The 12,914-nt window shown below is 45.2% G+C and overlaps 1 protein-coding gene across 5 annotated transcripts in view; it reads left to right on the top strand.

Moving 5' to 3' along the window:
* Nucleotides 1-7,490, top strand: part of atp2b3b (ATPase plasma membrane Ca2+ transporting 3b) — a 98,261-nt gene extending 90,771 nt beyond the window's left edge. For 3 of the 5 annotated variants that reach the window (XM_041800031.1, XM_041800029.1, XM_041800030.1), the window contains one exon: nt 6,084-7,490. In XM_041800031.1, the coding sequence (XP_041655965.1) occupies nt 6,084-6,572 (489 nt within the window). In that variant the 3' untranslated portion in view covers nt 6,573-7,490. The remainder of the gene's footprint in view (nt 1-6,083) is intronic. The other 2 variants (XM_041800033.1, XM_041800032.1) reach the window with 1 other exon arrangement.
* Nucleotides 7,491-12,914: the final 5,424 nt, after the last annotated feature.

The raw sequence follows: 12,914 nt of genomic DNA, 5'->3' as shown, positions 1-12,914 counted from the left end.
CGCCAGTGTGCTGTGTGTGGTTGTGTGAGAGACAGAGAGTGACAGAGATCTGATTCAGCATGACCTGGCTGCCTCTGTACGTGTGACACGCTGACGCCCGAGCCTCGCTCCGGCATTTGAACCAATCACCTTCTGTTTCCAGTGATCTAACCAATCACGTTCTGTTCTGACCTGCTGATTCTACGTGATGTCACCTTTCTGTTCTGCAAGACTTGTTTTTTTTCTATCCCGCAGCAACTTCATCATCAGCACATCATCATCCTTTCAGTCAGTCACTCTCTCTCTCTCTCTCTCTCTCTCGCTGCATGGCTGCTCTACACCACGCATACATGTGGGGGGGGGTGGGGGTGGGGGGCTGGAGTGTGTGTGATGCTGATCTTTTTAACAAACAGCACCATGACTGACAGCTGTCCGATGCATGCAGACGTCAACCTGCACGATGTGGAAACTCAGCTGTCTGCTCAGCATGCATGCTTCTGTGTGGGCGTGGTCACTGCTTTAGGTTCTGACCTTTGTTTTGAACTAACACGCTCACTGCTCCCGCTTCTTCTCATCTGTGCCTAACAGACATCCTCATCTGTGAGTGAGAGCCTGATTACAGTTAGCATTAACCAAGGGTTGTGCTCATTCAGATACCAGGTGACTGTCATCAGAGATGGCCAATCAGAACTCACCGTCCCTCCTCATCTCTGTGGCTCTCTGACCGAGGCTGAGTATCCCTACATGCTGATAAGACTTAATGACAGCCAATTAGCCACCAGCTAAGAGGCTAGCGGTGCCTCTTTAACGGCTTTTCTCCCTCATGTGGTCATCATGCTTTTAAAGGACCTGCTGATGTTGAGCTAAGAAAACTTAGAAATGAGCCAGTTCTAAGAGCAAGCTCCCATTTGAGAGACGGTTTTCTACATTTTTGGTGTTTAAAAGAAATTCTTAAATAAAAGTTACAGAACCAAGAGCCATGCAAGATCCAACAACAAAAAACAGCACAGACATTAAACAGGAGTAAAAATGACTAAAACAAGATAAAACATAATGAAATAAAAATGAAACAGGATAAACCGAGAATGAACAAGATAAAATGAAACAAAGCAAATTGAAAAGTGATAAACTGAGATTAAACAAAGCCAGACAAGATAAAACAAGATTAAAGAAGAAAAGGGACAAACTGAGATGAGCCAAAAAAAACTGAGACAAAAAGACAAAATGCTGAAACTAGAAGAGATGAGAGGAAACCAGATATATAGGACAAGAAGAGAGAAACAAGATCAAACAATAAAAAACAGATGAAACAAGACAAAACAACATGATACACTGAAATGAAACAAGATCTAAAGAGGCTTAATGTAGCATTGAACTTTATCAGCTCTGTGACACTAGACTAGAAGAAATGAGACAAGAAGAGACGAACAGAGATGAAAGAAAAGAAAAAAGATTAAATGAGACAAGAGATCAACCAAGATGAAACAATATGAGACAAGACGGGACAATAGAAACTACATGAGCTGGAAAAAAATGAAAACACAAGACGAGGCACAATAACAGACAGGAAGAGATGAGAATGTTAGATGAATCAAGATGAAAAGAGACAAAATGCAGCATTAAACTTTGTTGGCTCAGTGTCACTAGGCAAGAGAAGACCTTGTCTCATTTCATAGAGGTGAAATGAGACAAGATAAAACAAGATGGAAAGACACAAGAAGAGATCCACCAAGACGAAACAATAGAAGACAAGACGAGGCAATCAGAACTAAAAGAGCTGGAAAAAAAGAGAAAATGAAAACACAAGATGAGGCAAAATAATGAACAGGAAGAGATGAGATGAGACAAGAAACGAGACAAGATAAAACAAAACAAGATAAAAGAAGGTGAGATTGAGAGAGAGAGACGAAAGATACAAAGAGAAAAAAGAAACAAGACGAATAAAGAAAAACAAGATCAAAGGAGATCAAACAAGATCAAAGGAGATGAAACAAGATCAAGAGATGAAACAAGATCAAAGGACAAGAAACAAGATCAAAGGAGATGAAACAAGATCAAGAGATGAAACAAGATCAAAAGAGATGAAACAAGATCAAGAGGTGAAACAAGATCAAAAGAGATGAAACAAGATCAAAAGAGATGAAACAAGATCAAAGGAGATGAAACAAGATAAAAGAGATAAAACAAGATGTTGTATTGAACATTGTCAGCTCCTTGAAGGGAGATGAGACAAACGGAGGTGAAATGTAATGAAATTAAATAAGGAGAAATAAGATAAAACAATAAGATGAATAAAAAGAGACAAAATGAGATTAGATGAAACAAGAATACACAAAACGAGATGAAACAAAATGAGACGAGTCAAAACTAAACAAGACGAGACAAAGAGACAGGAAACGCTGCCTTGAACGTCGTCAGCTCCTTGAAGAGTTGAGGTGAAATGAGACGTAATTAATCTGTTTAACTAGATGTAAAAAATTCACCTCTAGAGCCGCGCTTTTTACTGACTAACAGAAATCAGCAGATCAGGTCAGCTGACACGGCGGTCTTTAGTGCGGGCTGTACGTCTACACAATGGTCCAATCAGAATGAAGACATCCAGAGAACATAAAGGACGACCGCCTGGTATCTGAAGGAGCGAAACAGACTAAAGTCCTGTCAGTAGAGGGAATGAACGTTGTGTGAGTGCATGCATGAGCTTCAGTCGGAGTGTTTCCACACACTGTCTCATCACAAACACTGACACGCACACACATGTACAATGTGGAGCGTGTGTTGCTTCCGTGGTCGTTGTGATGGTGGCGTCTGACGCTCTCGTCCCCTGTGGTGTGAGTGACGTGAGAACTGACAGAAACATTCATTAGTCGACTCATTCTGAACACTTTGTTTTGGTTTTTCACTTCTGTCTGTCAGAGACGCTCAGGGTCAGGTGGACGCTCTGAAACCATGGACCAAGATTTTAACTTTAGCTTTGAAGGATCAGGATTAAAATGTTGGAGGGACAATCAGCAATGGTACAGACACACCCACAGCGCTTTGGTTTCAGTGTGTTGGAGTTTAAGTCATTTATCTTCAAAGGTAAAACAGAAAACTAGTGGGCGAAACGTACAGGAGCAGAAAATTATCAGCAGGATTACTGCTAAACTCTAGAGCCATTTTAACGCTCTAGAGCGTGACACACTGATTTAAGTCATTTTTCTCTGTGCTCTAAATGTCTGCTTGGTCTCTAAGCTTTAGTTGATGATCAGATTTCCTGTTTTAACATTCTTCTCTCATTCAGGCTGATTCTCCGATTTTTCACTGGGGTTACAAAACTTTCTTTGAGCTCTAAACAAGTCTCTGATCTTTGATTCTTTTCAAAAAACCGACCAATAGGAAACAGGCAGAGGATGGACCAATCAAGTTGGCTCTGCCTGTTGTTGCTATGCTGTTCTCCTTGGATCTCACCAAGAGAGTCCCAACATTCTACCACACACACACACACACACACACACACACACACAGTGAAAGTCTGAGAGCCAAAAATCATCAAACTTAACCCATTAAAGCCTAAAAACACAAGTTACAGCCAGAAAATTCTCATTTTTTGGAACCAAAATGTTTACTTCACTTTCTACTGAAATAAAAAAATCCAAATTTCCATAAAATTATCATATATATTTTTTTGTATCTCATTTGATATCTTAGGTGTTTTTGGTAACTGATAATCCACTTGAGGGGATTTTTATAATTTATCAGATTGTATTCAGAAGGTTTTTTTTTAGTAATTTATGATCATATTAATGAGATAGAGGTATCATAAACGTGTGTATCAAATATGATACAACAGGCTTTAAGGGATTAAACAAGAATTATTAAAAATCTGACAGAGACAGCAGAAATGTGGACCCAGCATGAATAGCTGAATAAAGAGTCTACTTTTTAAAGCCTAATTGAAGTCTATAGGAGGAGCTGGGGTGGAGTTTTAGGGCTTTGAAGCTGACTGAGATGATGTGTGTGTGATAGAATGTTGGGACTCTCTCAGTGAGATCAAAGCTAATGTCTCCTGGAGAACAGCATAGCAACAACAGGGCAGAACTAACCTGATTGGTCCATCCTCCCCCTGTTTCCTATTGGTTGGTTCAAAGAAAAAACAAACGGCAGAGACACACTTAGAGCTCTGAGAAAGTTTTGTACACCACAGAGGAAAATCAGAGAGTCAGCCTGAATGAGAGGAGAATGTTGGAACATTACATTTTATAATCAACTAAAGATTAGAGACCAAGCAGACATTTGGAGCTCAAACAGAGAACATCAAAAAACAAGGAGGAGGTTTGGATTGAAAGGTTGGAGAAAAATCCAAGACTAAAATCCATCCATAAGTCCTGATATCAGAGTGGTAAAATTGGCTCCTGAGTTTTGCATTAATACTGACTCCATAGACCATGAAGAACGTTGCATCATGTTTAAGTTGTTATAGGGAGCTGAGGAGTGAGAGGACCTTTGCCCTTTCTTCATTCCTCTCCTTCAAACCTAGCTCAGGACATGAAGGGAGTTTGGATCAATAAATATTATAGATTATATCTTTAAAGGTTGGCTACACACAAGACCATTCACCAATCTGTACTTATTTTAAAAACACTTCACACACAAAAGGACAGTTTCACCGAGGTCTGCCTCAGAATCCTCTGAACCCACACGGACGACCGCCGGACTGTTAGAGCACAGCTGATGTTAGCAGGGACGATTTCACAGACAGGACGTCAGGAGAGAAACAAACATGGAGGATGATTAATGTTACGAGGCTGCTGTCTTTGCATGCATTCTTTTTTCCAGAGATAAACTAGAAAATCAAAAAGAATACGGTGAAATCCTGGCTGAGATGATGGTAGAGTTTCTGATAGCTGTTGGGTTGATGGCTGATCCAATCTACTTGTAAGTAAATACACTTAGTATTTAATCTGAGGCAGCCCAGTCCAGAATCAAACATGTTTGATAAAAATGATTCCAGATCAGTAAAACAATCGTATTTGGACCATAAAGTCAGGAATCACGTTGAGGGGGACAAATCTGGCCTAACCTTCCAGAGCTGTCCAGATTCCTCGTCTGTCATAAAGGGGATCCTGGTCAAAGATTGACTGGACCAATCAGCATCATTTGAGGAGAAAGAGGCATATCTGTGGGCGTGGCTTAGATGAAGAGACTCCAATCCTGTAAACAATGGCGGCCTGTGAAGAGATTAGCGTGGATCCAGTTATAGCAGCATACTGGAAGGTTTTTCTGGTGTTAAAGATGTTTTTGTTTTTTCTAAAGGAGCTCAAAAACAAAATCACTGCCATTAAAAATAACTCATCATGGTGTGAGAGGGAAGTAGCCTGTTAGGGTACATTTACGCTACCAAAAATTAAAATACTTTCACGGCTTGTCACGTCTGTCATTCCAGAGGTTGTGAATAAACCGAACTACAACCAAAACCCCAGCAAACATCCAACCATATCGACGTATTTGATGATAGAGGGTGTAGTTCGTATGATGGCCCGTACAAGCCGTAATTCACTCTGGTCCTTTTACGTAAATTTATTTTGCTCGTCTCCCATCTGGCTTCAGTAAGTTCGATTTACCAGCGGACTCCACTGATAGTAAAGAATCAGGGATTGGCATGATGAGCGTCCCCTACAGGTCCTGCCCTACCATAACACCATGAGGTGTTGCTTAGATGGCTGTGAGATAAATCCCACATCATTGCTATGTGTCAGATTAAATAGGGCCCAAAATCAGGGTTAGAATTGTCAAGTGCATAGCCAGCCATCATACTGAAAAATATTCAAAATATCCACAATTTTCTTTCTCTGACAGAGTTTGATAAATATCAGCCTTCAGAGCATCTCAGAGGCTGGTGAAAGCTTATGACGCTGTAATGTCTTCTGTAAAATAACGCTGAGGTTGTCCATTGGTCTGGAGCCACCTGGGCCTGAGTGTCCGTCTGTCTGTCTGTCTGTCTGCTGGAGGACAAAGGTCCGTCTGTCTCTGGGTTTCCCGCCTCTCCTTTCCACCACTCCTCTCTGACTTTCTCTCCTTTCTCTGTCTTGTCGTCTCTCCGTGCTCGTTCTCCGTCTTCTCTGCAGATGCGGGTGGTGAAAGCATTCCGTAGTTCGCTGTACGAGGGCCGGGAGAAACCGGAATCCCGCAACTCCATCCACAACTTCATGGCCCACCCGGAGTTCCTCATCAACGACCTCATCCACAACATCCCGCTGATCGACGACACCGACGTGGACGACGAATCAGAGCTCAGCAGATACCAGCACCTGCACCCGGCCCTCCGCAAGCCACCACCCCCTCCCACCCAGCCCCAGCCCCCTACCCGCAACCGCCCCACCCGCCCCTACCGCCAGTACAGCCTCCCGGTGACCCCCTGCAACCGAAACAACAACAACAACAGCAGCAGCAGCAGCAGCAGCTCATCAGTCTCCCACGGCAACAAAAAGAGCACCCGGAGCCCCCGCCACCACCCGCGCCACCATCACCACCACAACCACCATGGCAGGGACAGGCCGCTGAAACCCCCCGCCCCACACCTGGCCCACCTTTACTGCGTGGAGACCTCCTTATAACTGAACGTGGTGAGGAGGGGGGAGGAAAGGGGGAAGCGGAGGAGAGGGCTGAGGACTCGCACATGACATTTTCATCCACCCTCTCGCCGAGCAGGAGGAGCGGAGGACGAGGGCGGAGCAGGAGGGAGTGGACAATGTCTGCCTGCAGCTCCCTGAGGACACTGAGACCCCCCCTCCCTTTGCCCCCCCTACAGCCCTCTGACACCCCCGCCGATCTCTAGCCCCGCCCGCCCCACCCCGCACTCATCGCACTCACACAGGTCTGCTCTCGCTGCGTTGCCCCGAGCGACGGCAGGTAGGGGAGGGAGGGGGGACAGAAAACCAAAAAACCGACACCACCTCCTCCGGAGGATTACTGCGTCTCTGTTGGTGTTCATCATCAGTGTAGTCGTTATCACCACACGTGCACGCGCATGTGCATGAACCTGTGGCTACATCGCCCACCCCGTCATGAGGGAAGCCTCCCCCTGCAGCCAATCAAACGCATTAAAAAAGCTTTAACTTTAGCCGACTAAACATCCCGTCATTTAATCTTAAAAATCGTATTATCTTTAGCTACCAAAGCTGCTTCAGATACCTTAGCTACGTAGGTAACATAGCTAAATCTAAAGCTGGCAAATCTACATTAGCTACATAGTTAATGAAGCTACATGGCTACATAAAAGCTAATGAAGCTACTTTAGCTATGTAAGCTATATTGAGCTGAAAAGGCTACACTAGCTATGTAGGTAAGAGGTTATATAGCCAAGGCTAACTGAGCTACTTCAGCTACATAGACAATTTAGCTATGTAGCTTAATCTAAAGATAATGAAGCTTCTTTAGCTGTTTAAGCTATGAAGTTAATATAGCTATGTGGTTTAATCTAAAGCTATCAAAGCTATGTTAGCTATGTCGATATCGTTGCTATGTTGCTAGTTCTAAAAGTAATGAAGCTACATTAGCTAAAAAGGTTATGTAGCTACATAGCTGTATCTAAAGCTAACTAAGCTATGTAAGCTATGCAGGTTATGTAGCTACATAGCTGTTTCTAAAGCTTACTAAGCTATGTTAGCTATGCAGGTTATGAAGCTACATAGCTGTATCTAAAGCTAACTAAGCTATGTTAGCTATGCAGGTTATGTAGCTATATATTTTATGTAGCTACGTAGCTGTTCCTAAAGCTAACTAAGCTATGTTAGCTATGCAGGTTATGAAGCTACATAGCTGTATCTAAAGCTAACTAAGCTATGTTAGCTATGCAGGTTATGTAGTTACATCGCTGTATCTATAGCTAACTAAGCTATGTTAGCTATGCAGATTATGTAGTTACGTAGCTGTATCTATAGCTAACTAAGCTATGTTAGCTATGCAGGTTATGAAGCTACATAGCTGTATCTAAAGCTAACTAAGCTATGTTAGCTATGCAGGTTATGTAGTTACGTAGCTGTATCTAAAGCTAACTAAGCTATGTAAGCTATGCAGGTTATGTAGCTACGTAGCTGTATCTAAAGCTAACTAAGCTATGTAAGCTATGCAGGTTATGAAGCTACGTAGCTGTATCTATAGCTAACTAAGCTTTGTTAGCTATGCAGATTATGTAGCTACGTAGTTGTATCTATAGCTAACTAAGCTATGTTAGCTATGCAGGTTATGAAGCTACATAGCTGTATCTAAAGCTAACTAAGCTATGTTAGCTATGCAGGTTATGTAGCTACGTAGCTGTATCTAAAGCTAACTAAGCTATGTAAGCTATGCAGGTTATGTAGCTACGTAGCTGTATCTAAAGCTAACTAAGCTATGTAAGCTATGCAGGTTATGAAGCTACATAGCTGTATCTATAGCTAACTAAGCTATGTTAGCTATGCAGATTATGTAGTTACGTAGCTGTATCTATAGCTAACTAAGCTATGTTAGCTATGCAGATTATGTAGTTACGTAGTTGTATCTATAGCTAACTAAGCTTTGTTAGCTATGCAGATTATGTAGTTACGTAGTTGTATCTATAGCTAACTAAGCTATGTTAGCTATGCAGATTATGTAGCTACGTAGTTGTATCTATAGCTAACTAAGCTATGTTAGCTATGCAGATTATGTAGCTACGTAGTTGTATCTATAGCTAACTAAGCTATGTTAGCTATGCAGATTATGTAGCTACGTAGTTGTATCTATAGCTAACTAAGCTATGTTAGCTATGCAGATTATGTAGCTACGTAGTTGTATCTATAGCTAACTAAGCTTTGTTAGCTATGTCCTGTCGTTTTTGTCTTGTTGGTTAAAAGTAGGATGCATATAGAAAACAAGAGGAGAAATACCCACCAATCCACACGAGTGGTGCCCCACGCCTCGCCGTGAGATCAGAGAGAATATTTCAGCCTTTAAAAGGAGTCGTGTCGCTGCGTCCGTGAAAGAGACCATACGAACGTCTTCTTGTGATATTCACATTAAAATTTGAGTTTTCTGAAAGGTCTGAGTTCGCCAGCTGTGGCATTTTCTGAAATGGCGAATCCTGCTGATTTCTGATTTCCACATACAGGACCAAAAGGAGCAATGGCGAGTGTTCACACAGTTATGTTGTCTTTGTTCTTCTGCGCGGCGATTAACTCAAAGAAATAACACAATAACGCAGTTTTTCACAAGGAAACCTTTGGTGTCGATGTTGCACGAGTTCTCTTTGAAGGCAGCATGAAATCTTACACTAACGGTGCCGAATTCACAAATCAAACACCCTCCAGCCACGCTGATGAATTCACAGGTCCATGTATGTGTGGGAGAGGGGCGGAGTCTGTGGATGACGCGTTCCCCTCCCCCCTCGTCTCCGTCCAATCATCGTCTTCTTTCTCGCAGCTCCTCCCTCTGTCCGTTAGGGTGTTTTGTGTCTCTTCCTCTCCGGTCAGTGTGTGTCTGTGTCAGCTTTTTTGGAAAAAAAGCTGAATGCTTGTGAAGCATTAACCCTTTAAACGCCATCAGACACACGATGCACAGGCGATGGCCCTTTAAGACTGACCTACGCTCACCTCACACCACGCCCGCTCACAGGCCATCCCATCGTCTCCATCAGTATTCTGCACAGACATGTCGTTTCTGTTGGTTCCCGCCATTTTCACGGTTTGATGTTAGGATCATCAAACGTTTGACCGTCACGCTGCGTCTTTCTCCAGCGTTTACCCAGACCTTCAGGCCCGGAGCTGCTCAGACCAATAAGCTACGATTGCGTCGCGTGTCAAACACTGTGCACCTGATCGCCATGATGTACGCTAACGCGGAGGTCAGACGCCACGATCTTTGGGTCCGATGAGATTAGATTAGGAGGCCAGATTTATAAACCCGTGCTGTGACTGGATTTAAGACGCCATGGTGGTACCTGAGGGGGACCAAAGGGGTGTCGACTAAATGTCCTCTGTCCATCTTTTAGCCCCGGCTTCACCGTTCTTTTTCTTTGCCATTAGGTTTGTTTACTTTTAAAGGTTAGGGGTCAGGAGTTAATCGTACTCATAAGTCTGACCTCGGCATTAGTGATCAGGACATCTTAAAGGAACAGATCTGAAATTTTAGGAAATATTATTGGCTTTCTTGATGAAAGTTTAATATACGCCCCTCTACCAGAAGCTGTTCTGTCATTTCTATTTATGCATTTAAAACCGTCGACCTTTGATGGTCCTGCTGCTGACAGCTCACAGACCACGGTCATTAGTGTTTCTATATGTGCGATGTAGGCGTGAACCCAGGGTCGTATTCTGGCTGAGTCCTGACTTTGTTTGCTTATGCAGAAAGGCTGTTTAATGATGAACATGCAGTCGATCCAATCAGAATTACGGGTTTTCCCTTACAACAGCTCAACACTTCATTTTCAACCACAATCATCATTCCTGATGATCATTAGCCATAATGTGGAATACACTGCTATGTCATTAAATCTGTAACTAACAAAGCTACGCTAGCTATGTAGGTAACAGGCTATGTAGCAAATGTAGCCAAATCTAAGGTGTATGAACCCTACTTTAGCTACATAAGCTAGTTATTGAGATGCGATGACGAAATGCAACTTTTTGATGGATTCTCCACATCTGTCTTATGAAATACGTGTTTTTGGTTGTTAGGTCACAGCCTTTTTTATTCTAAGAAAACAGAGATAGTTTCATTTAAACTCTTTGTTACCATAATTATCAAACACTGATCAGCTCCTGAGGCTGGAACGTAGAAACAATGCTCTAAACAAAAATGTTGGACTGTTCCTTTAAAACACGTCATGGTCAATCAGTCTTAGACACGCCACAAATCCGCTACCGGACAGCCGCCCAGGTACAACGCTGTGACATCACACTACGCAAACATTCCATGGAACATTCCAAACATTCCAAACATCACATTCCAGAGCGGCCATGAGAGCGCCCTCCCGTGTCCCATAATGCACTAGGTGTGGGCAAACCGCTGACTTCATGTTGCCTCGGAGCGTGACCCCCCTCCCTCCTCCTCCCTCCCCCGATGACCTCCCCAAGTTACCGTCTGGTCCGAGCGCCAGAGGAAGGCGAGGCGAGGGCAGACGATATGCAACAGACTGCCATGGTACACCTGTGAGAACAGAACGCTGGCGTCCTGACGTTCTGGTCCAGGACGTGGCGTGCAGGCCTCTCTGGGAACAGCCCTATCTGTACAGAACTCTGTCTTCTTGAATGCTCATCATCATCATCGCCCTACCCCCCGCCCCGCCCCGTGGGGGGTGGGACATTGTATTGGTCTGTCTGTTTTGAAGCATGCATTTGGTATCATTAATGTCACTCTTTATGTGTTGGTAAATCATTTAGGCTACTGTCACTACTGTGTGCTATGACCTCTCCACTGCTGTCTTCCTAAACCACAGACCCCCACACCAACACAGACGGACAGGAGGGACCCCGACAACCAGGGGGGACCCGACAGAGAGGGATGACCCCGACAACCAGGGGGGACCTAATAGAGAGGGGTGACCCCGACAACCAGGGGGGACCCTGAGAGACAGGAGGGACCCCGACAACCAGGGGGGACCTGACAGAGAGGGGTGACCCCGACAACCAGGGGTGACCCTGAGAGACAGGAGGGACCCCGACAACCAGGGGGGACCTGACAGAGAGGGGTGACCCCGACAACCAGGGGTGACCCTGAGAGACAGGAGGGACCCCGACAACCAGGGGGGACCCGACAGAGAGGGATGACCCTGACAACCAGGGGGGACCTAACAGAGAGGGGTGACCCCGACAACCAGGGGTGACCCTGAGAGACAGGAGGGACCCCGACAACCAGGGGGGACCTGACAGAGAGGGGTGACCCCGACAACCAGGGGGACCCAACAGAGAGGGGTGACCCCGACAACAAGGGGGACCCAACAGAGAGGGGTGACCCCGACAACCAGGGGGGACCCGACAGAGAGGGGTGACCCCGACAACCAGGGGTGACCCTGAGAGACAGGAGGGACCCCGACAACCAGGGGGGACCTGACAGAGAGGGGTGACCCCGACAACCAGGGGGGACCTGACAGAGAGGGGTGACCCCGACAACCAGGGGGGACCTGACAGAGAGGGGTGACCCCGACAACAAGGGGGACCCAACAGAGAGGGGTGACCCCGACAACCAGGGGGGACCCGACAGAGAGGGGTGACCCCGACAACCAGGGGGACCCAACAGAGAGGGGTGACCCTGACAACCAGGGGGGACCCCCACACCAACACAGACGGACAGGGGGGACCCCGACAACCGGGGGGACCCGACAGAGAGGGGTGACCCCAACAACCAGGGGTGACTCCCACATCAACACAGATGGGCAGTGGGGACCCTGACAACAAGGGGTGACCTGACAGAGAGGGGTGACCCCGACAACTAGGAGTGACCCCAGCACAATCAGAGACTGACGGGGGAACCCTGACATAGAGGAGGGGACCCCAACCCCCTACCAAAAAAACAGACAGACAGAGGGGATCCCGACAGAGAGGGGTGACCCTGACAGACAGAGGTGACCCCCACAGACAGAGGTGACCCCTACAGACAGAGGTGACACCTACAGACAGAGGTGACCCCTACAGACAGAGGTGACCCCCACATCAACACAGATGGGCAGTGGGGACCCTGACAACAAGGGGGGACCCCCACAGACAGAGGTGACCCAGATAAACCTGGACCATCATATTCAAAAACTGAGTCTGTAATTTAAGAAGAAAACACAAATGTTTAAGGCTACCTTCATCTCAGTCTAACTGTTTTTCCTGTTTTGTTTTACTATGGCCAAACAATGGCTAAACCTGTCTGTTAGCTCTTTGCTAACCGTCATTAATAAACAATAGAAGAAGAAAGCAGCAATTTTAGGCGACATAATTTCATTTTACCTGTGAAAT

The sequence above is a fragment of the Cheilinus undulatus genome, linkage group 11, assembly GCF_018320785.1.
Source record: "Cheilinus undulatus linkage group 11, ASM1832078v1, whole genome shotgun sequence".
NCBI lineage: Eukaryota > Metazoa > Chordata > Actinopteri > Labriformes > Labridae > Cheilinus > Cheilinus undulatus.
The sequence above is the reverse complement of the archived record's forward strand: the minus strand, read 5'-3'. Positions and strand labels throughout refer to the sequence as shown.